The sequence below is a fragment of the Euprymna scolopes genome, chromosome 1 (assembly GCF_053919585.1).
Source record: "Euprymna scolopes isolate OS-2025 chromosome 1, ASM5391958v1, whole genome shotgun sequence".
NCBI lineage: Eukaryota > Metazoa > Mollusca > Cephalopoda > Sepiida > Sepiolidae > Euprymna > Euprymna scolopes.
The window spans coordinates 180,825,079-180,851,585 of record NC_136482.1 but is presented as its reverse complement, the minus strand read 5'-3'; the positions used below and the strand labels follow the sequence as shown (position 1 = coordinate 180,851,585).

General features: G+C 33.1%; 1 protein-coding gene and 1 long non-coding RNA gene across 3 annotated transcripts in view; both read left to right on the top strand.

Annotated features, from left to right (window-relative positions):
* The window catches only part of LOC145277889 (N-fatty-acyl-amino acid synthase/hydrolase PM20D1.1-like), a 158,544-nt gene extending 138,710 nt beyond the window's left edge, over positions 1–19,834 (top strand). The window contains exon 11 of the mRNA XM_080129885.1: positions 19,547–19,834. Within this exon, the coding sequence (XP_079986011.1) occupies positions 19,547–19,773 (227 nt within the window). The 3' untranslated portion in view covers positions 19,774–19,834. The remainder of the gene's footprint in view (positions 1–19,546) is intronic.
* A 1,644-nt stretch (positions 19,835–21,478) lies between these two features.
* Positions 21,479–24,920, top strand: LOC145277882 (uncharacterized). Of its 2 annotated transcripts, none has more exons than XR_013868240.1 (2): positions 21,479–23,397; positions 23,498–24,920. It is a non-coding gene; the product is annotated as an uncharacterized LOC145277882 (long non-coding RNA). The 2 variants fall into 2 exon arrangements; XR_013868236.1 differs by having other exon boundaries at positions 23,494–24,920.
* Positions 24,921–26,507: the final 1,587 nt, after the last annotated feature.

Genomic DNA, 26,507 nt, shown 5'->3' with positions numbered 1-26,507 from the left:
CTCACGTTAGTGGCTCCTGTATTTTTTATGATAAATACATATTATATTTATACACTTTACACTACTTGTGATTTCTTTCATTTGTGACCTGTAGCAACAACTGGCTGACGAGGATAATTCAAGAACCTCCCGAATCAATCTACAACAATTATTTACAACAACTGAATGACGAATATTCGGGCAAGGACTCACTCTAAAAAAAAAAATAGCCATTGGAAAACAACATTTGACAACCAAAGGGATTCAAGAAAAAAGAACACATGCGGAAATTCGAAATAATTTTTTCCTACACTCGGGGAAAATTCAAAACTTCAAAAGTATTTATTTTTCAAAAGTTCTGTGAAGGACGGGAAAAACTATTTGTCAACTTTGGGGGGGGGGAATAACATTCGAGCGTAAAAATTCACGAACATGGGATAAAGGGATAAAGAACATTTCGAAAAAAGACAGAAATTCTTGTCAAAAAACGGATTTTACAAAGACGTTGTCAAAAGCATTATCTTGCTGTTAAAAGCATAATTACGAGTTGAAACAGAACTCATAAGATAATTGTGTGAAGAATTATCACTACTGAATTAACGAGACCAAGTTTTCAGTAAGTACAAAAAAAACAACGTTTTTTCCATCTCTCTAAATACAAGTAATGTTGAAAAAACTTTGTCGTTCTAAAAAGCATGTCTCGCTAATACGTCTTATGGTTAAAAGGCATTAGTGTTGGGAAAAGAAAAAACTCACGCAAATACAGCAAGTAAATGATAGTATATTTTATTTTATTGGCTAAAGCGTGTATTCGCACAAATGAGAAAAAAATGTGGGATTTTAATCCGATTAAAATAAACTTTTCACTGCTTGAAGAGACTGCACGTCGAAGAAGAAAAAACAAACGATTTCGGTAAGCACAACAAATAAAGTGTTAACAAGAAAAGGACATTCTTTTTCGTACAGAAATCGAAAAGAGTAGACAACATTAAATAAATGCTATAAACTCTCTTTAACAGATTAGTAGCTAATTCTCTGTAAGGGAAAAAGAGGGGAAAATGTGTAGGATCAACAAGGAATTGAACCCAGTACCTACACGTTACAAAAATTGAAAAATGGCAAACGAAATCTACTGCTTTCTGTATAAATGCAAACGTCAAATTATTTTCTCTGGAAAAGTGCCACATGAGGAAATAAATATATGAAAGAAATATTCGTTAAATAACCAGGTACGAATTTTGTAAAGGTTTTTTTTTCTATAAAGTTGGTACTATAGGAAAAGAAAAATCAACGAATTGTCATTTGACAAGGCAGTCAAACTGTTAATGGAGTTATACTGTCGAAAAAGAAGCCCTTTTCATAAGAGATGGAAATGCATGAATCTTACACATAAGGAGAGTCAGGACTATACGACTTTTTTGTCTATAGTTAATAAGCACTGTGATGATTTCAAATTGTCATTAATGGCGGACAATTTCAAATTCACACAAGGTTTGATAGCCACAACAGATGCTGATATAAGACGTCCTGCTCTAAATAAATTGAAATTAGAACCTGATTTTGGCACTTCAGAAACTGGCTGAAGATTGTCAGTGGTTCGTGGCAATGAAGCAAGATTCCCAAAACATAGAGGAAGCAGGTATCGTTCACATTAAAAAAGAATACGCTTCAGAAATAAAGGACACCTGCCCACCAGCAATTACCAACCAAGAGGCAATAAGAATCCTTCACAAAATTATCAGGATAGACAAAATCCTAGGATCCCTTGTAGCAAATGTGGAGGACCTCATGGGTATAATACCAAAGGAAAATAACATGTAACCTATTCTAATGTGTATACAATTTTTTACGGGGTATCTTTGTAATGTGAAAGTTAAGTGTGTAATCTATAAGCTCTGTAGAAATATTCGAAATATTTAGAAGGAAAAATCTAAATGCTAGTGGCAGCATTAACAACGGGAGTGGTCCAAAAGTGGGTGTTCACTTTAGTAGAATGCTATAATTCCAAATTTAAGCCCGTAAATGATGATAATTGCCTGTAACATTTACAAATAAGTGAAAAAAAAAATAACTATTCAGGTGCACTAATTGTTTTGTTGTTTTTAATGGTTTTGCAATCTGAAAGTTATGCGTGTTTTAAATGTTTTAAAAGGGTAAACGTGTCCATTAGCTGGCCCTAATTGGGTTACCAGACCCTACTTAACATTTGAAACCAAATCTTTAAAAAAAAAGGCCGAATTGATAACTATAGCCAGATTTTCACAAACAAAAATGCCAAATTGCAAAAACAAAGAGTGTGCGCATAAAATGCATAAATCTATATACATTTACACGTCATTATTGTTATTTTTTTGTGTGGTTGTGTAGATTGGTCATGTTTTAAACCGATACATTTCATAAAAAAAATATGTTATGGAATTAAAATAGTAGGAAAAAAATAAGTTTTTTTTTATTACGTTCAATAAATTTCCATATGTTTTGTTTTGACATAATAAAAAAACGTAAATATTTGATAGCTAACCTTTTTAATTTAGACCAGGAAATTTCATACAAGAAATATGTTGCGGAATTATAATTGTAGGCAAAAAATATGTTCGTTTATTTCGTTCAATAACCTTTTTTTTTCTTTTTTTTTAGCATATTTTTATAAAAATAACGCAAATATTTGTGAGCTAATCTCTTTAATTTAGTCTATAGTTCATTACACGTCATTATATTTTGTGTGATTGTGTGGATTTGTGATTTTTTTAAACCGACACATTTCACACACACACACACACACACACACACATATATATATATATATATATATATATATATATATATATATATATATATATACATATATATTTTTTTTTTAAATCGGGACATACAAATAGGAACTGCAGCTTATATTATTGTTAGATTCACTTGCACACAAAGACGTTGCCAAAGGCTTCAGGTAGACCTTTTTGTCTATTTTTGATATCTGTTACAAACCGTTTTTTTTTCTTTGCTCTTATTGTCCCCCATCCCCACCCCACAGCCATTCTCTTGACCATAACACAGATAGATTGAGGTTATCTTTGCTACTTTTCTAAATCAAAGAAGCTACATTTTATGCTATGGAGAGTTCACCATAATTGATTGTGTGCTTGTGGTGTATTTTATTTGTTGATTTTATAATTGAAAATTTAACACCTTTTATAATGAAAATATATTTTATTACTGACTCCAAAATGTTAGGGTTTTGTACAAAATAAATGTTTTTATGATAAGTAGTACTTATCATTTCTTTCCAGTCTTTCGTTATGCGCATGCGTATGAAAATGACAAGGATGGAGTACTGTTGCCACATCTGGGCAGGAGCTGCTAGAAAGGACTTGCCCTGTCTTGATAGAGTTCAAAATAGACTTCATAGCCTTGTGGGGGATGTCCTTTTCTCTTCCCTGCAACCTCTATCTCACAGAAGAGGTTGCGAGTTTGTCTCTGCTTTATCGTTATTTTCATGGCAAGTGCTCGGCTGAGCTCCATTCTATGTTCCACCCTCGCCAAACTTTCACAAGAAACACCCGTCTAGCAGAAAACACTATCACTAGTTTCCCCCACCCTTTATCTGTGCATAAACCTAAGCTTAGATTCCATGAGCAAAGCTTCTTTCTTAGAACTGCACGCCTATGGAATTGTCTTCCGTTTTTCTGCTTTCCAGCTGACTACAATATGGTTGTCTTCAAGTCTAACGTAAACAAAGTTAACAAATTTACCGTTTCTCCATTACTAACGGTTACTATATTGTCCAATTTCTACTGTACACTCTTTAAGCCTTATCGTCAAGTGGCCTCTTGGCCTTGATAGGTGGTGATGCCTATGTAAAAAAAAAATCAATTTCATATTGTTCATGAGCTTTGGAAAATTGATATTGTTGATAGAAATACAGGATTTCTATTCTTCTTTGGTATTTGTTGATTTTCCCGAATTCCTTCCGTGATTGTTGTAATGGCGAGCTAGGAGGAATAAGAATGGAATCTGATTGAATGTGTTGGACCGAATTTCAGCACAACAAACTACGGTTTGTTCTTTTCTCACTGACTGCCGTGTTTCGTTTTTTTGTTTGTTTGTGTTGTTTTGTTTTTGTTTTTTGTTTGTTTGTTTTTTTGCCATATTTTATTTATTTATTTTATTTATTTATTTTTCTGTTCTGGTCATTTGATTGGAAGACAGACGACCCTTGTCACTATCTCTTTTTTTTTTCCGGGTATGTCCCTTAGATCCTGTTTCTTAGGAGTTAGGTAGCTCTGATTGGACTCTCCATTGATTAGTCATTTGGAAAATAAAGAAAAGAACAGAAAAAGAAAGAAATTAAGTGTTGTCGCTTATTTAAAAAAAAAAAAAAAAAACTTTGTTTTATTTATTTTCGTCAAAATCATCATCATCATCATCATCATCATCATCATTCTTACTGTTATTGTTACTATAATTTTGGTTTCACTGATACTTAAATGCCAATTTAAAAAAAAACTTTTAAAAACTTAAATCATATCTTTTTATGACTCAGATTCACATGAATCGGATATGAACTCAATGATAGTAAAATCAAAAGTAATTAAATAGCTTTTTAGGCACATCACTTCCAGTTCACCAATCCCTTACCACACACACACACACACACACACACACACACACACACACACACACACACACACACACACACACCCCTAAAAAATCCACTTAATTATTAACTGGAAGTTAAACCCAACAACAAAAACAGTCATTTCATTGTTCAGTAACCTGAAGATGGTCCAACGTCGGTAATTCACTTTGCCAAACCTACAGACAACGGTATACCTATTCACCAACATCCTGATTAAGCCCATCCCAGCTAACCCTTTCCCAACCCATGATTGACCTTAACCTTCTGGCTAGAGGATAATCTATGTTGCCAAATCCTGTTTATTTTACGCATCCTTTATTTTCTTTTCTTGCTAGCATACAGGGTTCAGAAAAATTTAATTCAATGTATTTTTATAACCAACAATTGGAAAAATTAAAATTCATTCTATGAAGTTATCATTGAGTTTTTTTTTTTATATTGTATTGTCACTGATTATCAAGGCCTAAAGGTCACCCAAGGATAAGGGTTAAAGAGTGACACAACACCGAGATTATTAGATGGTGGAAATTGGGTACAAATTGATTATTCAAGAGGATAGAATTTGTTTACATTGGACTTGAAAATGGTTATGTTATAGTCGGCTGGGAAGCAACACCTGCAATATTATGTACCACAGAGAATTTTCATTTTGTTTCAGGCAAAGATAGAGAATAGGGAAATTGCTGAAATAATTAGACGAATGTTTGTCGCAATTTTTTTATGGGGAAGGGGGCCATAGATTGAAGCTCAGTCAAGGACCTGCCAATAACGATAGAGCTCAGATAGATTGGCAATGTTTCTTCTGTGAGAAAGAGGTAGAAAAGGACATTACCCACTATTTTTGAAGTCGGTTTCGCTTGCATAGATCCTCTTAAATATATTATCCATTATCCTGACGCCTCTAATATGAGTTCATTTTAATAGAATGTTTAGAAAGATATTAAACATGACGACCATGACAACGAGGATGATGATATCAGAGAAAGAGATTAAAAGATGCAAATTTGATGACGTGAAAGACTTGGTTTGTTTATTTTATCTTCTTGCAATTCAGCACGTATTGACTCAAAAGTTATTTCCCTTAAATCATATTCAAGTTATCTCCCCTGAATTATGCTAACCAACCAAATAATGCACTTCTACTTCAAAAAAAAAAAAAAAAAATATATATATATATATATATATATATATATATATATATATATATATATATATATAAATAGGAAATTTTTACAATAGCCAACAAAAAAAAAGGGGGGTTAATAAATTAAATTTACAACAAATAAATGTTACCAAAGGCAAGATAAGTTTTACCTACCTGGATAATTTTTTGTGTGTTTTAGCTTATTTTAAAGCGTTTGTTTTTGCTTTAAAACAAAAGTAGTATCAAGTCTGTTGAGTTAGAAAGTGACAAAATGGTGGATTCATTACAGTCATGTTGTGCCTCGTTAATTGCTTATAATTTGAATATGCAGCAAAATACTGGTAGAAACCCAACCATTAAATGACACCATTTTTGCGAAAATATAATGTTCTGCTAGTATATTTTTAATTTTTTATTTTTGAGTAATTATTGAGGCTCAACATGGCTTTAATGAAACCACCCTTGTTTTCTTGTTCTAACTTAACAGATCTAACTTTGTTTTCAAGTAAAAAAAAAACATTTTAAAATATGTTAAAACACAAAAAAAGACTTATCCAGGTCGGTAGAACAGTAACTTATCTTGCCTTTGGTAACATTTATTTATTCTAAAGTTAATTTTTTGTCTAGTTGTCCCATTGTTACAAGTGCGTGTGTGTGAAATGGATGTTTAACACATACAATAAACAGTTCAATAATCATATGTTAATTCTGTAAACGGACTATTAACCTCAGTCTTGCAAAGCGTCCCTTGACGACTATTAGATATATAGATAGGCATATGTTCAGTCGTGTTGCTTTGTCATCAGTTCTAGCTGTTAGTTTATACTCGTCTTTTGGTTGCATTTGGTAACTGTTTGCTTCAGTTTTCAGAACCGACTCTCTGATTATCTTGTGCACTATATTTTTTGAATGTCTGTCGTGCACTCTCTGACTCTAACAGACTCCTTCGATTCTATGGTTACCTATATGACCAACTGTTTTCTTTGTTCCTAAAACTTTCACCACTTTCTATCTAGACTATCTTAATTGCCAATTTTGTCATCTTTTACACTTTAGATCAGCCAAGGTAGTATGTTATTCTTTGTCCGTGAATTTCTTTTTGTCAAATATTTATTTATTTATTTCAAAACTGCATAGTCTAACATTCTTTAAGCTTAGCTGTGCAAACTACATATTTATCTAGTTAACCTACTCAATTCTCGTTACCATAGGGCCCCAATTTGTTACAGTATAGATTAAAAACTGTTTTACAAACTTGAGATAAAATCTAAAAGATATGAAACACCCATTAAGAACAATTTCCCTCAGTGGATTGAATAAAGTGTTTAAATTCCCAAGATGATGAAGTAGATACCGAGCCAGACGGGTAACTTGGCATCCCAAGTTTAAATCGTGCCGGTTTTATAGCACCAGTTTAAAGATGCATGTTGACACCCTTCACATGAGTATGTTACTTTTTTTTTTTTTTTAATTAGAAACCGATATTAACAACAGAATAAAGTTGATCAAAATGTCATATGAATTACAATTTAGATAATTAAAAATGGCCGAAACATTGTACATATTTGTTATATAAATAAAATAAAATATAATTAAAAAATAAAGCAATCTAAGTAGAACACAATTATGTGTGGATTAATATTTTCCCTGAATTTATTCTAACTTTTACAAGATAGATATTACAAGGAAGCAAAGAATATTTATATATACTAGCAAGTTTATATGCGCATAACCGGGTGATATAAGTTTGAAAACTTGGGAGGCAAGGGCAGTAGTAGAAGATGTACTGTAACGCAATCGGGTTACAACAAGATTGCGATAGAAGAAGAAATAGAGTAGTGTGTGCGTGAACACAGGAAGTAGGTGTGCAGGCAGAGGAAACTGAAATGTGAGGTGTACGATGGATGGTGAGGTTTGTGCTATTACTTGTTGAAATGGGAACGATATAGATTATAATCGTTTTAATGTTAGTACTGGTTATGCTAAATTAATAGTTGTATAGAGAGTTACGCTAGTTACATTATTAATTGGAGTTCAAAGGATCATGTGTTTGTATTATTTAGATTACTCACACTACTGTTCTCATCTTGACATACTTTTTCGGTCGTTGTAACCTCCAACCTTCTTCAGTTGTATTTTGTCAAACTCGGAAAATTTTCTCTCAAACTCTAGAATATGAAGCGCCATTTATTTAATAAATAAGGGTAGCATGCTCTCATTTATCAGCCATGAGCAGATAGAAATATTGAGTTATTTGCAATTGTATTCTTAGCATTGCCTGCACTAGAGATTGAACCTTCAACCTCTAGTTTTTAGAACTGAATTTAGCTGGTACTGTTATGCCATAGCTCCTTGCATATTATGTGTTTAATGTGAAATATGTACCTTTAGGTCGGTATCAGCATGTTCAATAAAAATATCATTTTTTGATATGTTCTTCATTAGAATGGAGTGGATTTGATTGAAAACAAAAAAAAACTGAGATGCTATTTAATGTTACTTTTCATGTATGTAATCTGAGCTGCTTCAATACACAACTTTCTAGTAGACATTCTGGCCATTTTTTTTTTTTTTTTTTTTTTTGCAATAGTCAGTATCCTTATATGGAAAATAAAAACAGTCTTAAGCGAAAATTGTTTTATTTCTCAGACATTTTTACAGAACTCTAAACTCGGAACTGGATCATTTTAATGGATCACCTTTTTGGTCCAGATGATTCCATAATTCCATTTGTTCCATTTTCAACAGAAGATCCAGAAGACAACCATTAATGTCATCAACTATTGATGTATAAACAAAGAAAATGAAGCAGCTGGCCAGGAAATCATTAATATATTATTCAGGAATTGCCTTCTCTGAAGATGGAAAACGAATCTAAAATGATCCATTGATTTCATTTCTTTGTTTTGAGTTCTATAAATAAATTCAAGCAAAACAAAAAAAAAAAAAGACTTTCAGGCTGTAACTCTGTGTTTTAATAATTGAAGCATTAGTTTTAGTGTTAGGGCGGTTAATCGGAATTGGGAATCTGAAAAACTGGAACTTTGTTGCAATATTGGAATTTGAGTCTAATTTTCGATTTTAAAAATGATTCTTTTAAATTAATTTTTTTTATTCATTTATTAAATTTTCCATTGCTGGTACAAATGATAAAATGATAAATATTTATTGATTTAAAATTTTACCAGTAAAACTAAAATCTATGGATCAAAATAACGAATTTAGGCAAAATTGGCCAAGTAAAAATGGTACAAGTAGATAGGCAGAAAAAATAGCACAAAATAGGCAAAATTTTGCAATAAGTTTATCAAAATTATGGATACAATCCACAAAGGGAAAATATTTAGAAGTCTGTCAAATAAAAAAATAAAAAAATTATATCAATATCTAAAAGTCGCTGAAGGTACTCAGCTAAATCACCACTATCCAACAACAAGAAAAAAGATTCTACTCACATTTTTTTTTCTACTAAATTTGAACATTTATAATTAGTAATCGAGTTTACATATAAATTTAATGTAAAATTATTATCCATTCTCCGCCAATGTTTAACTAAATAGCATTTTAAGAATATATAACCATAATTTATTTATTAAGTTAGATACATATTGTGAATTCTTTGGAAGGAGAATGGCCGAGAAAAAGAACAACCATAGCACTAACCCTAAGTCCGGATAGCACTGCCTTCCCACCCAACAAATGACACTCCCTTAACAGTACCACTATCCCTACATCAAGGAGAAAATAGGCTGTTCTTGGCCTTCGGGCCAGGAGCGGAAAAGGAAGTAATCAGTTCTGGTCAATGTGGAGGCAACCCTTCATATCAGACAATTGCTAATTTTGGACCCTGCCAGAGTGCCCCCTTGGGGGAGCTGGTTTTTCCTCCCTACACTAAAAGACCGCCTTGTGCCTAATTTGCTCAGTGGGGAAGCAAATAAATAAACACTATCTAAAAACCCTCCTTTAATATTAAGTGTTGAGCCATTATGTTGAATAAAGATGGCGGTAGTAAATCCAAACGGTGAAGAATCAATGCAGTCATGATCTGAGATGTTGATTAATTCACTAGAACAAAGATAGCAACATTAGATCCAGTCAGCAAAGAATCAATGTAATCCGGATCAGCAGTGGTTCAGTTGTGTCAAGGTGGAGACTGATAGCGAACTGACTTGAATCCAAAATTTGATATCTTTATAATGAGATCAGAAGCTTCTCATTGGTTGATTGTCCTAATGTGTAGTTATAAATAAGATTGTCCAAATTTTGGAAATCATAACCTCCACGTTCATCAAAAACATTTTAACACTTAACTTTACAATTAACCTTTTAGTTTAGGTGTCCCTGGCAGAATCCTTACCCCTTCCCTTGCAAAAAAAAAAAAAAAAAAAAAAAGATTTAACACAATAGCAAAATAAAGACGCTAATATTTTGAGTTAAATATTGTGTGTGAAAGGCTTCTCCTCTTTTAAAGTATAGGGTGAACCTAGTCCTCATCCCTCAACTTAGACCAAACGATAGTATTTGCTTAAAACCATATTAACATATTGGAGAAAGCGAACTTAGTCCCTATTTACAACTACAATGCCCTATCACCAAAAAAAAAAAGTTTAAAAATTGATTTTATTTGCTGGAAAACAACAGAATAAATTAAAAAATATTTATTCTAAAATATTGTGGGAGGGGACATCCGCTATTTAAAACTACATAGGAGAGAGCCTAGCACCACTTCCTCAATAACTTAGAAAAATTGATTTATTTGCTTGAAAACAAAAAGAACTAAAACTGGATTATCTATTCTCATCTTGAGTGTTATTTTTAAAACCATTCAACCGATGTAATCTCCCACCTTATTTCTTTTGTCTAAATTCGCTTTTGAACTCTATGAAGGCTGGATAGGGCACGCTGAGCAGCTCCTGCCCAGATGTAACAACAGTACTCCATTTTTAAGTGTACCTGACTCTTATGCAGATAGAGGATTGCATCGGCAGTGAGATACTTACTGGAGTGGTAGAGTAATCCAACCATTTTTCCAGCGATCTTGCCAACAGATTTGATGTATGTGTTCCATTTCAGATTAGGAGTGAAGGTCAGTCCCAGAAGTTTGTCAAGACATGGAGCTTCCCGAAGACGAACACCATTCATTTCAGTTGAGGCGTGATGAGAGTCAGAGCGATGATGATGAAAGGAGAGAAGCTTGATTTTCGATGCATTAAAATTAACCAGCCACCTTTTTCCCCTTTGCACCATATGACCTCCGACCTTCTTCAGGTGTATCTTGTCAAGCTCTTATTTAAAATTCTGAGGGATGAGTTCTGTAGAACCCAGGAAACGATTGTTGGGGTTTGTGACATGTCAATCATTATCAGGTCATTTTTAGTTGAAACCATATTTTGTTTCTGATTGATTTTTGTAGAGTAATTACTAGGGCTGTAACAACAGCATATTCTTATCATGGTTTTGACTCTCGAGTATATATCCGACACAGTTAGACACAATTAATCAACCGAGAACCACATTACTCTATATAAAAGCATATAAGATATCAACGGATATACACTCGAGAGTCAAAACAGCGAAAAGAATATGCTGTTGTCATAGCCCTAGTAATTACACACAGTATCTGGTCTTTGCAAATGGTCACCCATTTAGTACTGGCCAGACTCAATTACACTGTTGTGATCATATGGGAACCAGTGTGTCTATGTGATTCTAACGATATATTCATCTAATGGAAGCCATCAATTAAATTTTATTTACAAAAATAAATATGCATAACTAATGATGGGGAGTGAGAAGATCTACAAACACCTCAAAAGAATGAAAAAAAAAAAACAACAAAAAAAACTAAACAAAATGTTAACATGGCAGGTTAGTAAAGCCCTCCCAAACCTTTGCTAAATGCAAAATAACCCACTGTTTTCCAAGTCAACAGAAAACAAGCAGGTCAGTCCCCAAAATAAAAAGATCCGGATGGAATATGGGGAAGGATTGTGTCTTTCAAGACAATAACAGCATTTAAAGATGGTCAAAAGTAAAATAAATATGGGGAGTGGGCATAATTGGAGGTTCTCTGAAATAATATAGTTGAGAAAATGAAAAAAAAAACTTATCATTCAGCAAGACAATGCATCGTCTCACAATTCGATCACAGCGATAGTAAACTACACAAATTGCACATCGAATTGTTTTGCACTGTTTGCAATCCACAAAGCAATGCTCCAGGGAAAAAGACCTTGGCTTCAATAAAGAAGTGATATCGTAAATTGAGATCTATTTTGAGTGCAAAGACAAATCGTTCTAGAAAACTGGCATTGAATTTTAAGATGAATCTTGGAATCTCTGTATTATCTTAGAAGGATTCTACTTATTAAATACCTACAAACACTAGTGTTTCATCCTTTTGGGAATCATCAGTGCAGGGTGTCATGATTAACACCGGTCGAGAGATTCGAACCTGGCAACGAAGCTATCTCTGACTCCATTAGCAGAGATCAAATACAATCGGCCACCGTTAACCGCGAGAAATATTGTTGAGATTTAAATATTCATTTTTAAATGATTTTTTAACGTCTGTAAGAGTGATCTAACCATTATATGATGATTTGCGCATGCAAGCAAAATTAACCGATTTTATTTGAACTGTAAAGTTTCTTAAAGGGGCTGACATAATTATTTACTATAATAATTATTAAATACTTACAGACACTAGTGTTTCATCCTTTCGGGAATCATCAGTGCAGGATATATATATAGTTATCTCTTTCCAATAATTAGTGTTTTGTTAGCTAGGGCTGACACTTGCGGACCATTATTGGCAGAAAATGGATGCTCACTGATAGTTGAGTCGAAAATAGTATGAGAAGGCAGTGCATGTAGGCACTTAGACGACTTATTGTTGTAGATCCGTGTAGGGGTCACAAATGAAAGAAGCCACAAGTAGTGTAAAGTGTATAAAATATAATATGTATTTATCATAAAGAATACAGGAGCCACTAAAGTGGTATGAGAGGAACGTGTTCGTAGCATGCGGTTAAACATGGTATGAATGTCTCCATTTAGTCTTTGCAACCAGTGGTATTCATAGGACTGGTTGATTCCACTTAGTTTTCAAATAGGGGTGGTTTGTACCCCACAATACTTATATAGATTATTAATATAATGAAATGGAAGGAACACAAAATGAGGAGTTTTTTTAATAAATTCTAAGAGATAGGGTCCATAGAACTCAGGAAAAGATTGATAAATCGTTGGGTTTTATGGCATGTCGACCATTAATGAGTCACCTTAAGTTGAAAACATGTTTCGTATCTGATTGGTTTTTGTAGAGTATTTAATTACACATCGAATCTGGTATTTTCAAGTTGTCTCCCATTTAGTACTGGCCAGACTCAACGTCACTGTTGTGATCTTATGGGAACCAGTGTGTCAATGCGATTCTAACGATATATTCATCTAGTGGAATAAAATATATAAAGCAGTGAATAAAATGATGCAGATGTATTGAATGAATAAGTTATTAAGTTATTCACTTAGGAATTCAATCGAGACAAACGCATATTAAATTTTTAATGTCGTTGTAAACGAACTCAACTGTTTAGTTCACGATGACGCTTCAGAACACGAGACAAAGGCAAACATTATTTAAATGTGCAAATTATTAGTCTTTTCATGTGCACAAAATAGCCGCTCATAAACTCTTTGTGTTGCAAATATTCAAAAGAAGAAAATAAATATTTTCTGATTATTCAAAGTGGCCATTTTGATGTCTTTAAGAAGTCGCATTAGCCATGATTCCGAAAGATGTTTCGATCATGAACCCAATTTTTTTGCCGTCCTCTCTTGTTCTCCATAATAATGTAGATTGGAAGAAAGTTGTTTGGTTGAAATTATTTGCTTGAAAGGCGGGGCAAAGAATTGGAGAAAAATTAATTCTGTAGATGTAGTAGTTAACAGTGAACGTCAATACACTTTCACAAATTCATGCTGTCTTCTGTAACAGAGCGCGGACACAAATGCATGCAAAATGATGTCACTGGTAAAGAAAGAGACTACAAAAAGGAGGAAGAGCACGTTAAAGAAGACGATCACGTTAAAGACGTGGATGACGTTTGAGAATAACGTTAGGGACGTGGGTGACGTCACGCCCATAAGGAGAAGTCATGTGTGGCGGGATAATGAAGAAATAAATGTTGTTGTGACAACAGGAAAAAGCGAGTTGAAGTTCTTTCTGATTCTTTATCAACTTTGTGACTGAGACTACAACATGTTGGGTAAGGTTACACTTCCACTAAACATCACAACTTTACTAAACAATGTATTTGTATTATTCCGATACTTCAGACTACTGTTCTAACATTTCAATCGATGTAACCTCCGACCTTCTTTAGGCATATCATGTGGCATAGTGGATAGAGTACTTGGTAAAATTCAGTCGTAAAAGTTATACTTTTGTGAGGTTGAAGGTTCAATCTTTAGTGCAGGCAACACTCGAAATACAATTTCGAAGGATTTCTACCCAGTCATGGCTGACAGAATGAGAGCATGCTGTGTGGCTAAAATAAAGGGTTCCATTCGAAATTCAGTGCAGATTCCCGAGTTTGATAGGAAGATTCCCGAGTTTGACATGATACACCTGAAGAAAGTTGGAGGTCACATCAACCGAAACGTTTTGAAAATGACATGAAGATGAGAACAGTAGTCCGAAATAGCCAAATAATATGAAAAATCATTCCTCATCTTAAAAATTCAAAAACGAATGAACAACATATTTTTTTTAATTGTGTTAATCTGCTTAAAATTGAAATTCCATCAAACTTCTTTTGAAAATTTCTGTGATGATGTCAAATTGAAAACTTATATTTAGTTCTATATATATAAAGTAAAATTGTCTGTTTGTCTGTCCGGATATAAAATATGAAGGGTTAATTCCAGAGTAAAACTATGGGTAAATTTAGAATCTATAACTTCTAGCAGATATTTTACCTGGTTTTAAAATATTGTAAATATAATCTACTAACGAAAACCGTCTTCGAAATCTAGTGGGCAAGGATCTTTTCGCTCCCTTACTTCCACTTTCTCACAGAAGAGATGTTGTGAGTGTACCTCTGCTTTATCGTTACTTTTATGGTAGGTGCTTGAGTGACCTTCAATTTATGCCCCCCCTAAAACCTTTGTAACAAATACTCGTCTAGCTGCTACAACCATCAACAATTTCCCTCACTTTCTATCTGTGCCTAAAACTAAAGGAAAATTCCATGACCAAAGTTTCTTACATAGAACTGTCCATCTGTGGAACACAATACCGTGGGGCTGCTTCCCGGCTAACTATGACATGGTCGTTTTCACATCTAATATAAATAAGTTCTTGTTGAGCTGTCTTATTATATAATTAAACTCCACCCAAGTTCCACCATTACTGATCATCATGGTGTTTTCTTAGCATCTACCTAGCGCTCATTATCCGTTATTCTAGAGTGGCCTTTGAGCCTTGATAAGTGATGTACTCACAAGTAAAATAAAAACAAAAAATATATATGTTGCTCAGAATTGAATGAGAATCACTACTTTGTATTTTTGTCCCTATAACGTCATATTATTTCTTTGTTTGTACTGACCCCCCCTCCTCCTCCTGTTGTTAGATAGTGGGCAAGCAGAAGCAGTGAGTTATGTATCTATCTATCTATCTATCTATCGATCGATCGATCGATCGATCTGTTTTTCTTTCTATCTATCTATCTATTCGTTTATCTATCTATCTATCTATCTATCTATCTATCCGTTTATCTATCTATCTATCTATCTATCTGTTTATCTATCTATATATATCTATTCGTTTAGCTTATCTATCTATCTATCTATCTATCTATTTATCTATCTATCTATCGATCTATCTGTCTATCTAGCTATTTATCTATGTATTTATGTATCTATCTATTTATCTATCTATCTATCTATCTATCTATCCGTTTATCTTATTATATATCTATCTATTTATCTATCTACATGTCTATTTATCTATCTAGCTAGCTAGCTAGAGTTGTGTGGACAAGAGATTTAAAACTATGTTTTGACAGGTTATCAAAATATGTCCAACTGTGACCTGGTCAAGTTTGCACCGGAAAGTATCCGAACAAGTGACCGGAAGTTGACGTATCGCATGTCACATGTGCCAGTTTGACTAGCATAGTGTTGAGTTGGATTGAAGACGTCGAAGGAAGAAGATGATCTAAAAGAGGTCTCGTCACAGAGGCGGGGGGGGGTCTATCTAACACTGTTAATATAGTAAGGAAGACTGAAATGTTGAAGAAATCTCTAAATTTGTGACATATATATGGTTTAATTTTCAGTAAAATCAGATATACGAGATATTTAAAGTTTTAATGAATTATCTAGAGACGCATAGGTATATAGAGGGTAATGTAGATATTCTAGACCACTTCCATTGTCTTCCCCAGTAAATTTTCTACGTATAATTTAAATTTGATTTTTTAAGGGGGTTATGCCCTCGTAGCATTCTTCAGTACACATTTAGAGTTCTGGCAACATTTCAGTTGTCTTTCCCAGTAAATTCACATAAAAAAATCCTTTCTTAATATTATCAAAATAATAAAAATGCATTGAAATAAAATCCCTAATTGAAATATGACTGTGTTGTCTTTTTATTTATTATATTTTTGCTTTTAAGTGTAGATAAAGTGATTGCTTTTTATCCAGAGTTTAAGGGTGTTGATAGAGAAATAAGTTCATTACACTTTTTGACTAATTAATGTTTCTGGCCTCAGTCAGTCATTGGAAAAAAGACACTCTGCTGCGATAAATTAGCTGAGACTCAGTAGTCGCTAAATATGTATTCAATACTCTAGATAGAGCAAATATGTTATAATTTAATGATGTAGAAACTGGCCTGTGCTCTATATACAGCAATACAATCCTTTTTAAGTGGTTTAGGCAAAATCTGTTGTTGTTGTTGTTGTTGTTGTTGTTGTTGTTGTTGTTGTTGTCTATTACTTAAAATACAACAGGTTTGTGGAAGCTCAGTGCAAATGGATTTCTAAAAAAATTTTCAATTAATAAAAACAAGTGAGAGTAATTGAAAATGTAAAATAGATGAAACTTTTAATATAAATGTTACAGACAATTTTCACTTCTGTTATGTTTCTTATGGTCCCCGGCAACGCCGGGTACCTATGCTAGTCTAATGTATTAAAGGCAACATGTGTGTGTGTATGTGTGTGTGTTATGTCTCCCAAAAACTTTTCTCAGCGGCATCGGATTGGGTAGAAACTGGTACCGTCTGAAAGAGCTATGTCTCGGTCGAATGATATGTAAGAATTAGAAAAAATGGTCAATGATTTCCTATAAAAATGTTTATTTGAATATGAATAAAAAGTATATTTTTATATATAAATATATGCAACGAGGGAGGGTAGCAAAAAATCGTTCCTTCACAACCACACATGCGCGTATAGTGTTCTTTCTTGAATTGGTTTAAATAGAAAAAAAACAACGTTAGTTTGCTGACAACATGGTGGAGCAGTGGATATCAAGGACGTGTTGTAAGCTTCAGGTTCACGTTCACGCCCACGTAATGGATTGTTTTTTTTGTTTCTGTTTGTCCGATTTTCAAATAAAATTTCAACATTTAAACAAGGTTATCTATGTCGTTTTTTTCGCTTCTTCTTTATTTTCCCTTCTTTTATTTTTCCACCATGTTCGCGCGCACATAATGGACTGTTTTTTTTTCTGATTTTTAAAAATGTTTTAACATTTAAACAGAGTTATTTGTGTGATTTTTTTTTTTTTGTTCGTTTTATCACTTCTTTTATTTTTCCATTGGGTAGCCATGCTCTTTTTTACACCTGGCCCTTGCTCAATATCCTTACTACATGACCTCTCCACACCCGGGCAACGCCAGGTACCCTCGCTAGTCTATTATATAAAAGGCAAAATGTGTGTTAGTATGTGTGTGTGTGTGTGTGTGTGTGTGTGTGTGTGTGTGTGTGTGTGTGTGTGTGTGCGTGTGTGTGTGTGTTTGTATGTTTGCCAAAAACTTTCGACACACGCAACGAACACTAACAAAATCGGTATTGTTAGAAAGATCGATCTCTCGGATCACAAATATATAAAAATTGGCCAAAAAGATTAATTCTTTAACCGTCAACTGGACCGTTTTTTTTTTGCAAGAAGGGGTCAGTTCTTTTGCGAGAATCAGCTTCAATTAAGGCTTTCAAATGTTCATTTTCAACTGCAATCGGCCGGCCGCGACCGTCTTCATCTTCGAGGCTCTCATCCCTATTATGAAATTTCTTGAACCACTGTTGTGTCACACGTTCGTTAATGGTTACTGGGTCAAACGCATCAGTAATATCACAAGCTGTTACGGCAGCTTTTTGGCTTAGTTTGAACTGGAACAAGAAAATCGTGCGGATTTGAATTTTGTCGATGCTGTCAAAAAACCTGCAAAAAACAATGAATGAAGAAATTTAGAATTGAAACGAATAACACGATTCGATAGAGCGAAAACCGTGCTTCAAAATGATATATAACATGGCTATATATATCAATAAATTCATTCAGAAATCTCTCTATATAAAAACGAAAATGTATGTATGCATGTATGTATGTGTGTATCTATGTGTGTTTGTATGTCTGCTAAAAACTTTCGATAGACAGAACAAAAATTCACAAATTTGGTCTCATGAAAGCCCCATCCTTTGCCCGACAAATATCGAAAAATTGGCCAAAAACGTTAATTTTTTCACCCTGAAATCAGCACTTTTCTACAGGGGGTCAGCAAAAACCGTCCTCTCATGATGAGATCGGTTCTACGCATGCGTCAGACGACGTCATAATCTGATTTAGTTTCAATATTTGAAGAACTGACACAATTTCATGTACGCCGTGTTAGCTCAGTTGGTTAGAGCGCTGGGCCATTATCTAAACATTTTGGGTTCGAATCGTGGTGTGAGATGTCTTTTTTTTTCGATTTTTTAAATTTTAATATTGAAGCAGGGTTATTTAAGCCATTTTTCACGTAACGTTCGTTTTTTTGTTTTTATTCTTAGGTTTTCATTAACACCCCCCCAACTCCGACCGACCACACACACCCAAAAACACCCGGGTACCTACCGATTTTAAAAATTTTAATATTGAAACAGGCCATTTTTCACGTGTTTTTTTTGTTTTTATTTTTCAGATTTTTTAAAGAAGTTTTAATGTTCGTTTTTCTGTTTCCTTTTTTGTTTTTGTCTTACGTTAGTTTTTTTTGTGTTTTTTTTTCGATTTTTTTAAGTTTTAACTTTTAAAAATATTTACTTCGCTTATTCTTATGTTTTGATTACCCCCCCCCCACACACACACACACACCGCCCTGGTACCCCCCCTCCCCGCTTTATTTTTCAGATAAGTTTTAACGTTCGTTTTTCTGTTTTCTTTTTTGTTTTTTTCTTACTTCGCTTATTCTTATGTTTTGATTAACACCCCACCCCGGCCCGAGCACACACACCTCCAAACACTCGGGCAACGCCGGGTACCCCCCCTCTTGTCATATATAAAAGTAAGATATGTGAAAACGATATTGTTTTTGCACCAACCTAATATGATAGACCTCAACATTTGAAAGTGATTGTGAATATTTGAATTAACAAATAAAAAATGTAATTTTTCGCTAAAATTAAATTGTATAGGCAGACGTCAAGTATTATTGTTCACGTGTGTTTGCCAAATACAGAAAATATTAACATTCTTTATTACGTGATTTATAAAATTGAATGCATTCAATTTTATCTTCGCAGGTGTGATGTTTGCCAACACAGACACTCGTCATTACAAAGAACTAACGAAAGGTATCTACCGATTCAGTCCTGGTTACCTTCAACCGGAAATGCTGTCAATGATCCATGGATACAATGAAAGAATATCCGTTTGGAATTATGAAAAAGTTGTTAATTTTTATCATCACGTGATATTAAATTCCGATCGGCCTAACCTCCAACCATTGAAATCGCACACAGAATTGTGATTTTTTTAAGCTAATTGTTTTTTTTAAATGTTGATCTTTTAAACAAAAAGAAGCACTTTAATCGTTTTTGTTTTTATTATTGGATTCTACTTTTAAAAACGTAAATTCAGAAAAGTATGTAAAATCATCGTACTGACTATTTTATAAGATAGAGTAATAATAATATAATATAATGTGATGTATTAGTGTTGGGACGATTAAACAGGAATTAAAAAAAAAATATCAGAACTTTTTGGGGTATCGAAATCCAAAAAATTATGCATATTTTTCGAATACCAAAAATTTATACTTTAAATTATTTTTTATTAATTTTCCATTGCTGGTACTAATTATAAAATAATAAATATTTATTGATTTTAAACTACCAGTAAAACTAAAATTTATAGATCACCCCCACCCCCCGGCACATAGTTTATTTTTGCATTTGCGAAAATATTTGCACATATCACATGAATGTTTTGCAGTAATCAGAAAATATAGATGTTAAAAAAAAAAAGAACTTTATAGTTTAATATTTGGAAATTTAAAAAAAAAAAAAAAGAAATTTTTATTTGTATCAAAATCAGGAATTTAAAACAGAATCAGTAATTGTATTGGAATCGTGGGGGGGGGGATATTGGAATCGTCTCAACAGTAAGTCAAAGAATAGGAATAAAGATAAGAATTTTACCAAGAGTGCAAGATGTACATTTTTATTTATATTAAAATAAACATTTTTTAATATTGCTACACGATTATGACAATGTTTCGGTCAATTAGTTATGAATAACTAATAACCTTGGATGAGGATTTGATCTTTTAAAAGAAGGGATTAGTATCACCTGACGAGATCTTTAGTTATGCATACCTATTGATCGAAACAGTGTCATGATTGTGTAGCGATATAAAAAAAAAATGTTTATTTTAATATGAATAAAAAGTATATATATATTAGTGATGGGACGATTCCAATATTTTTCCCCGATTCCGCTACAATTACAGATTCCGTACTAAATCTCTAAATATTTAACTAGAAAAGTGTTATTTTGTCCCGATTACTCTAAAAACACATCTTAAATGTGCATATATTTTCTCAAACACACTTGTGACGTGGATGATGTAGAGATTTTAGTCTTACTTGAAGTTTAAATCAATAAATATTTATTATTTTATTATTAGTACAAGCAGTGGAAGATGTTCCTTAAATCAAAATCAAATAAAAAAAAAAATATTTAAAGAAATCGGTTTTGGCATCGGAAAATAGGCTAAAATTTTTCCGATACACCAAAAGCTTGGATTTTTCTGATTTCTGATTAATCGTCCCAACACTAATATATATATATATATATATATATATATAAATTATTATTATATAATTTTTAAATTCTTACAGATACTAGTGTTTTAATCCTTTCAGGAATCATCAGTGCAGGGAGTTACAATTACAGCTGGTTGGGAGATTCGAACCTGGCCACGAAGCCATCTCTGACTCCATTAGCAAGGAACAAACCTCACGGCCAACGTTAACCGCGAGAAAGAAAGTTTAAATTTAAACATTTATTATTTAATGTCAAGACGTCCGTCCATACTGATCTAGTGATTATAACATCATGATCTGTGCATGCATATATATATATATATATATATATATATATATATATATATATATATATATATATATATATATATATATATCAGAATGGATTGATAGCAACAAATAGTGTATTTCATCGTTCGTTACAATTGTTTCAAGACCATTATAGGGTTTGAATTTGTCTGAATAGTCTTGAAACAATTGTAATGAACGATGAAATACACTATTTGTTGCTATCAATCTATTCTTTGATGTCTTGGTTTTATTAAACAATATATGAATGCTCAATTACAGAATATGGTAATTTTGTAGCTTACATCTCATTCTGACTTGAAATTTATTGGTATATGAACGGTTACCGAATCATCAATTATATAAACCCAATAAAATTCGGAATACTATAAATAAGACATTTATATATATATATATATATATATATATATATATATATATATATATATATATATATATATATATATATATATATATACTAGCTGTACATATCCGGCGTTGCCAGGTCGAAACATGTTGCTGGGCATAGGGTTTAGTCACTATTTAAGATATATTAAATATTCTAACTTTTAGTCTTGTTACCATTTTCCTGAAAGTTAACCACATGTTGGATTTATGGAAGCATAAACGGACTTCTGGTCACATCCTTCTCCATCTATTAAAATTAACAGCAGTCAAGGAGAAATAACCCTCACATCTTGGATAAATAAAGCTTACCTCCGTTTTTAAGCAGAACTGCTGCCGGCTTTAACGAATACTTAAAAATAAATGAACTTTTAAATAATAATCCTAAACAAAACAATTAAAACAATTCTATTACTAAAAACCATTAATAATATGGAGCTAATTATTAGCATCTATTTTCTTCAATGTAATATGTAAATTAGGTAGCTTCTAAATTTAGATTTCCTATGATTACATAGTATAAATAGAGATGATGAAAAAAAAGTGTCTAATGTAAATTCAGAAAAGTCCGTTTTCAGTATGAGAATTAACTTGTGAAACTCTATCTTTTGTATATATTAATTAAATTGTGGAGAAACGAACAACTGGCAAAATGGATTTATTATAATAGATAATGACTGCTCCATTTTACAGATGAATGCTGTATAAGGAGATGGGAGTAACCTATGCATCCTGCAAAAAGAGGCTTGCATTTTTTCTGTTGTTCTTGGCCTTCGGGCCGGGATCAAAGTGTAGTATTTGTTCCGGCAGATACTGCAAGCAAAGACCATATGTGGGGGTAACCCCACATATCAGACCTTGGTCAATGTAGGGGCAACCCTTCATACCAACAGTTACTATCCAGCTCCCATTTCCCACCTCTCGGGAGCTGGTCCCTCTTTTCCCTCCCCCCTCCCTCTCTCTCCACATTAAAAAACGGCCTTGTGCCTAATTTGCTCAGTGGGGAAGCAAATAAATACATACTGCAAGCAAAGACCATATGTGGGGGAAACCCCACATATAAGACCTTGGTCAATGTAGGGGCAACCCTTCATACTAACTGTCACTATCCAGCTCCCCTACTCCCCGGGAAGTTGGTCCCCATTTCCCCTTCACTCCTCACATTAAAAATCGGCCTTGTGCCTAATTTGCTCGGTGGGGGAGCAAATAAATACCGGGATCAAAGTGTAGTATCTGTTCTGCAGATACTGCACTTAAGATAATTTGTACCAGTCAATGGAGGGGAACCCCTCTATACTGGGACAATTATAATTTTTGGTAACCAGAGTGTCCCCTTTTTTGCCTACTTTTAGGGGAGCTGGTTTTTACCCCACATTAAAAATGGCCTTGTGCCTAATTTGCTTTCGTGGGGAAGCAAATAAATACATTAAAGTGACAAACGCCTATGAAGTATGAGTGCCACAATTTAAATTTCTATTATACACCATAGACAAACCAAGGCAAGATAGCCAGCAATAATATTTACAATACTGATAGAATAGAAGAATGTGCTTGACTCGCATTGTGTTCTGATAACAAAAAGGAGTACTTTTATAAAAGGTATGACTTGAAGACTATGCACAATAGGACATATTGTGGAGAGGATTGTGTGTGTATTTATGTTTCTCTCTCTCTCTCTCTCTCTCTCTCTCTATATATATATATATATATATATATATATATATAGAGAGAGAGAGAGAGAGAGAGAGAGAGAGATATTGTTTTTAAAATATAATTATCCACTGACACGTGTTTCGTCGTCTACAACTTATCAGAGTGGCTGAATCTAGGGGGATTCGAAATCGGGACCTCATGGTAAGAAGCCTAAACTCTTACCACTAACGACTGTTTGGATATATCGTACGACTGTTTGGATGTATCGCGATTTTACGTAGATGTTATTTTCATTGTTTTTGTTTTTTCGATACGTTTTGAATAAATTCAATTATTTATACGAAAGTGCATTTTTACCTAAATGCGAGTTGGGAATAATTTTCCCTTTGACCAATTTGATACCCCCATATGTGGGAGTGAGTCACGGGAAACAGATGTTTTTGATTCAACATTGTCCGAATAAAGTGAACAAAACACGATATATTCTTATCTGTTGGAGGAAATTAAATTTAGTACAGAAATGAATGCAGATAAAAGTGAACATAAAAAACGAATTAGTCATAAGAAAGAAAAGAAATTCTGATAGCTAAGAAATGTAGAACGGATTTTCCAATGAATTGGAACTCATAGAAATTGCTTCGTTTGAATGATTTGTAGTTTCAGGCTTCAAGACTAATGAACAATTTACTACATTTTTCTGTTTCTGAGAAAATTATCTTTATCGTGGTTGTCACATCCACAACCATTCGGTTGTTGCACTCTTCGGTCTTCTTCAACTGTTTTTTTCTGTCTACAAACTTTCTCCGTAATTTATGTGCATCATTATGACGGCTGAATATGATACAAGATGGGAATATATATATATATATATATATATATATATATATATATATATATATATATATATATATATAGGGTGAGCCGCGAGAAACGGATTTTTTTTTTACATAAGCATCATCACTTATCAAGGCCCAGGGACCACTCGAGGATAAGGGTTAAAAAATGTACAGTAGTCAATTGGACAATATGGTAATTCTCAGTAATGGAAATTCAGTAAATAAGTTAACTTAAGGGGAACGGCTTATCATGAACTTGTTTACATTGGACTTGAAGATAACCATATTGTAGTCAGCTGGAAGCGAAAAACAAAACTCTGCGAATATTTCAACAAAATTTTTTACTAAACTATGCCATTATGTAATATCTAGAAGCGAAACAATTATGTGTGACATAAGCAGACACACGGTGTTCACGACTCCACGGTAGCATGAAGGCAATGAATTGAAAAAAAAAAACAATTTAAAATCAATAACTAAAACAAAATTTAGCGTAAAAGATAAACAAATAACAACAAACTAAACGGCATCTTAAGCAGGTTTAAAGAGCACCTTCCTCACTCTTTATCTCTTATTCAAGGAGAGCAAGAAGCGTTCTAAAAACATCCGTTTCCCGTGACTCACCCTATATATATATATATATATATATATATATATATATATATATATATATATATATATATAATATATATATATATATATAATATATATATATATATATATATATATATATATATATATATATATATATATATATATATATATTCAAAAGATTAGAATCATTGAATTCCAACGAGGGTTGTTATACATGACTATATTTACATAAAGAAAATAAAAAAAATTATATATATATATATATATATATATATAGTATTCATTAACAGGAAGACTGTTAATCTGTACCACAGCTCTTCGGTGTGGCTATACGTGCTACTGCTTAATTTTGATGTTGTATTCCAGACGTTTTTCTTTTCTGACAGAGTTTTTTTTCCATTGTGTCATCATCACAAGGAAGGAATAGAAACCTTACTCTTTTTATATATACAACATCAGCAGCCAAAGAGTGCTCTATGCGTTTTATAATTGAAGATGAAATTATTCAGAACAATTCAGCAAATCAGTCGAGGTCGTGGGCATGACTAGAATAAAATGTTATAGAGTTTGATTCTCATTACTCTTATGATAGAGCTATAGGGAATAGTGAAATATATATAAATTAATCTTGTTTGACATTCCATTTTTTTATAATTTGAAAGATTCGTTTGTTTTTTTTTCAATACATTGTATAATTTTTTTATGTGTGTTTTTATTCAAAACTTTTGTAAAACTAATTATTATTGATTAAAAAAAATGGTACAATTCATTTTGTATTTTGCTTTTATAATATAACAGTATTAAGGTGTGCCAAGTTTGAATTTAATTCTTTCCACAGAAACACTTTCATCAAACCGACACTTGACCTTGTGTCTAACCTCCTAGAAAGGAAGTAAATAATAACACAATATGGCTAACATTTGAAAGTTAAAACTAAATTGCGGATCCATTTTAAAACGCACAGAATTGGAAATTATTAGAAATAATATATCCATCGTTATATATTGGGACACTACGCTAGTAAGTAGAGGTTACATTAACTAGTATAAATTTCAGCAAAAGTTATACGTCAAATAAATCTGGTAGAAAATGGGAGTAGGCCCACCTGAAGTTGGCATAATTGAGACAGGGTTTTAAAGGCTAGCACTTTAGACAAAACCCACTAAAAATGCAGGTGTCAAATGAAATGATGTCATATGTTTGAAGAGGGAGTTTCTAGTCACTTGGAGTGGGTTGGTTGGTTGGTTGGTTGTTTTTGTTTTACGGCATATCAACCCTTTTCAGGTTATTTAATGCCGAATCCAAAGATTTTGAAGAAAAATTTTTTTAATAGAATATATTTGTTGTTTTCACGTCGGTTTCTATTTAACCCATAGTTGAGACCCTAACAGGTACTACCACTCTGGGTCAGAGTGGACCTGGGAGCAATGGTAATTAAAGGGTGGCTCCACACTCCCCAAAGCCCACAAGCTGGGGCCTCACCACTGGATATAGTTTAAGGTCATATCCAGGATCCCCATTGAGGGACTTTTATCCTCTGCAGGGGGGCAGTCGGCGTATTCTAATGCCCCACCGATAGGGCCTCACTGAAAATGAAGAGAGAATCTAAGTGAATCTTGTCTCGGGACTCTGCTTGTGCGTGGATCATCTTAAGACTAAGT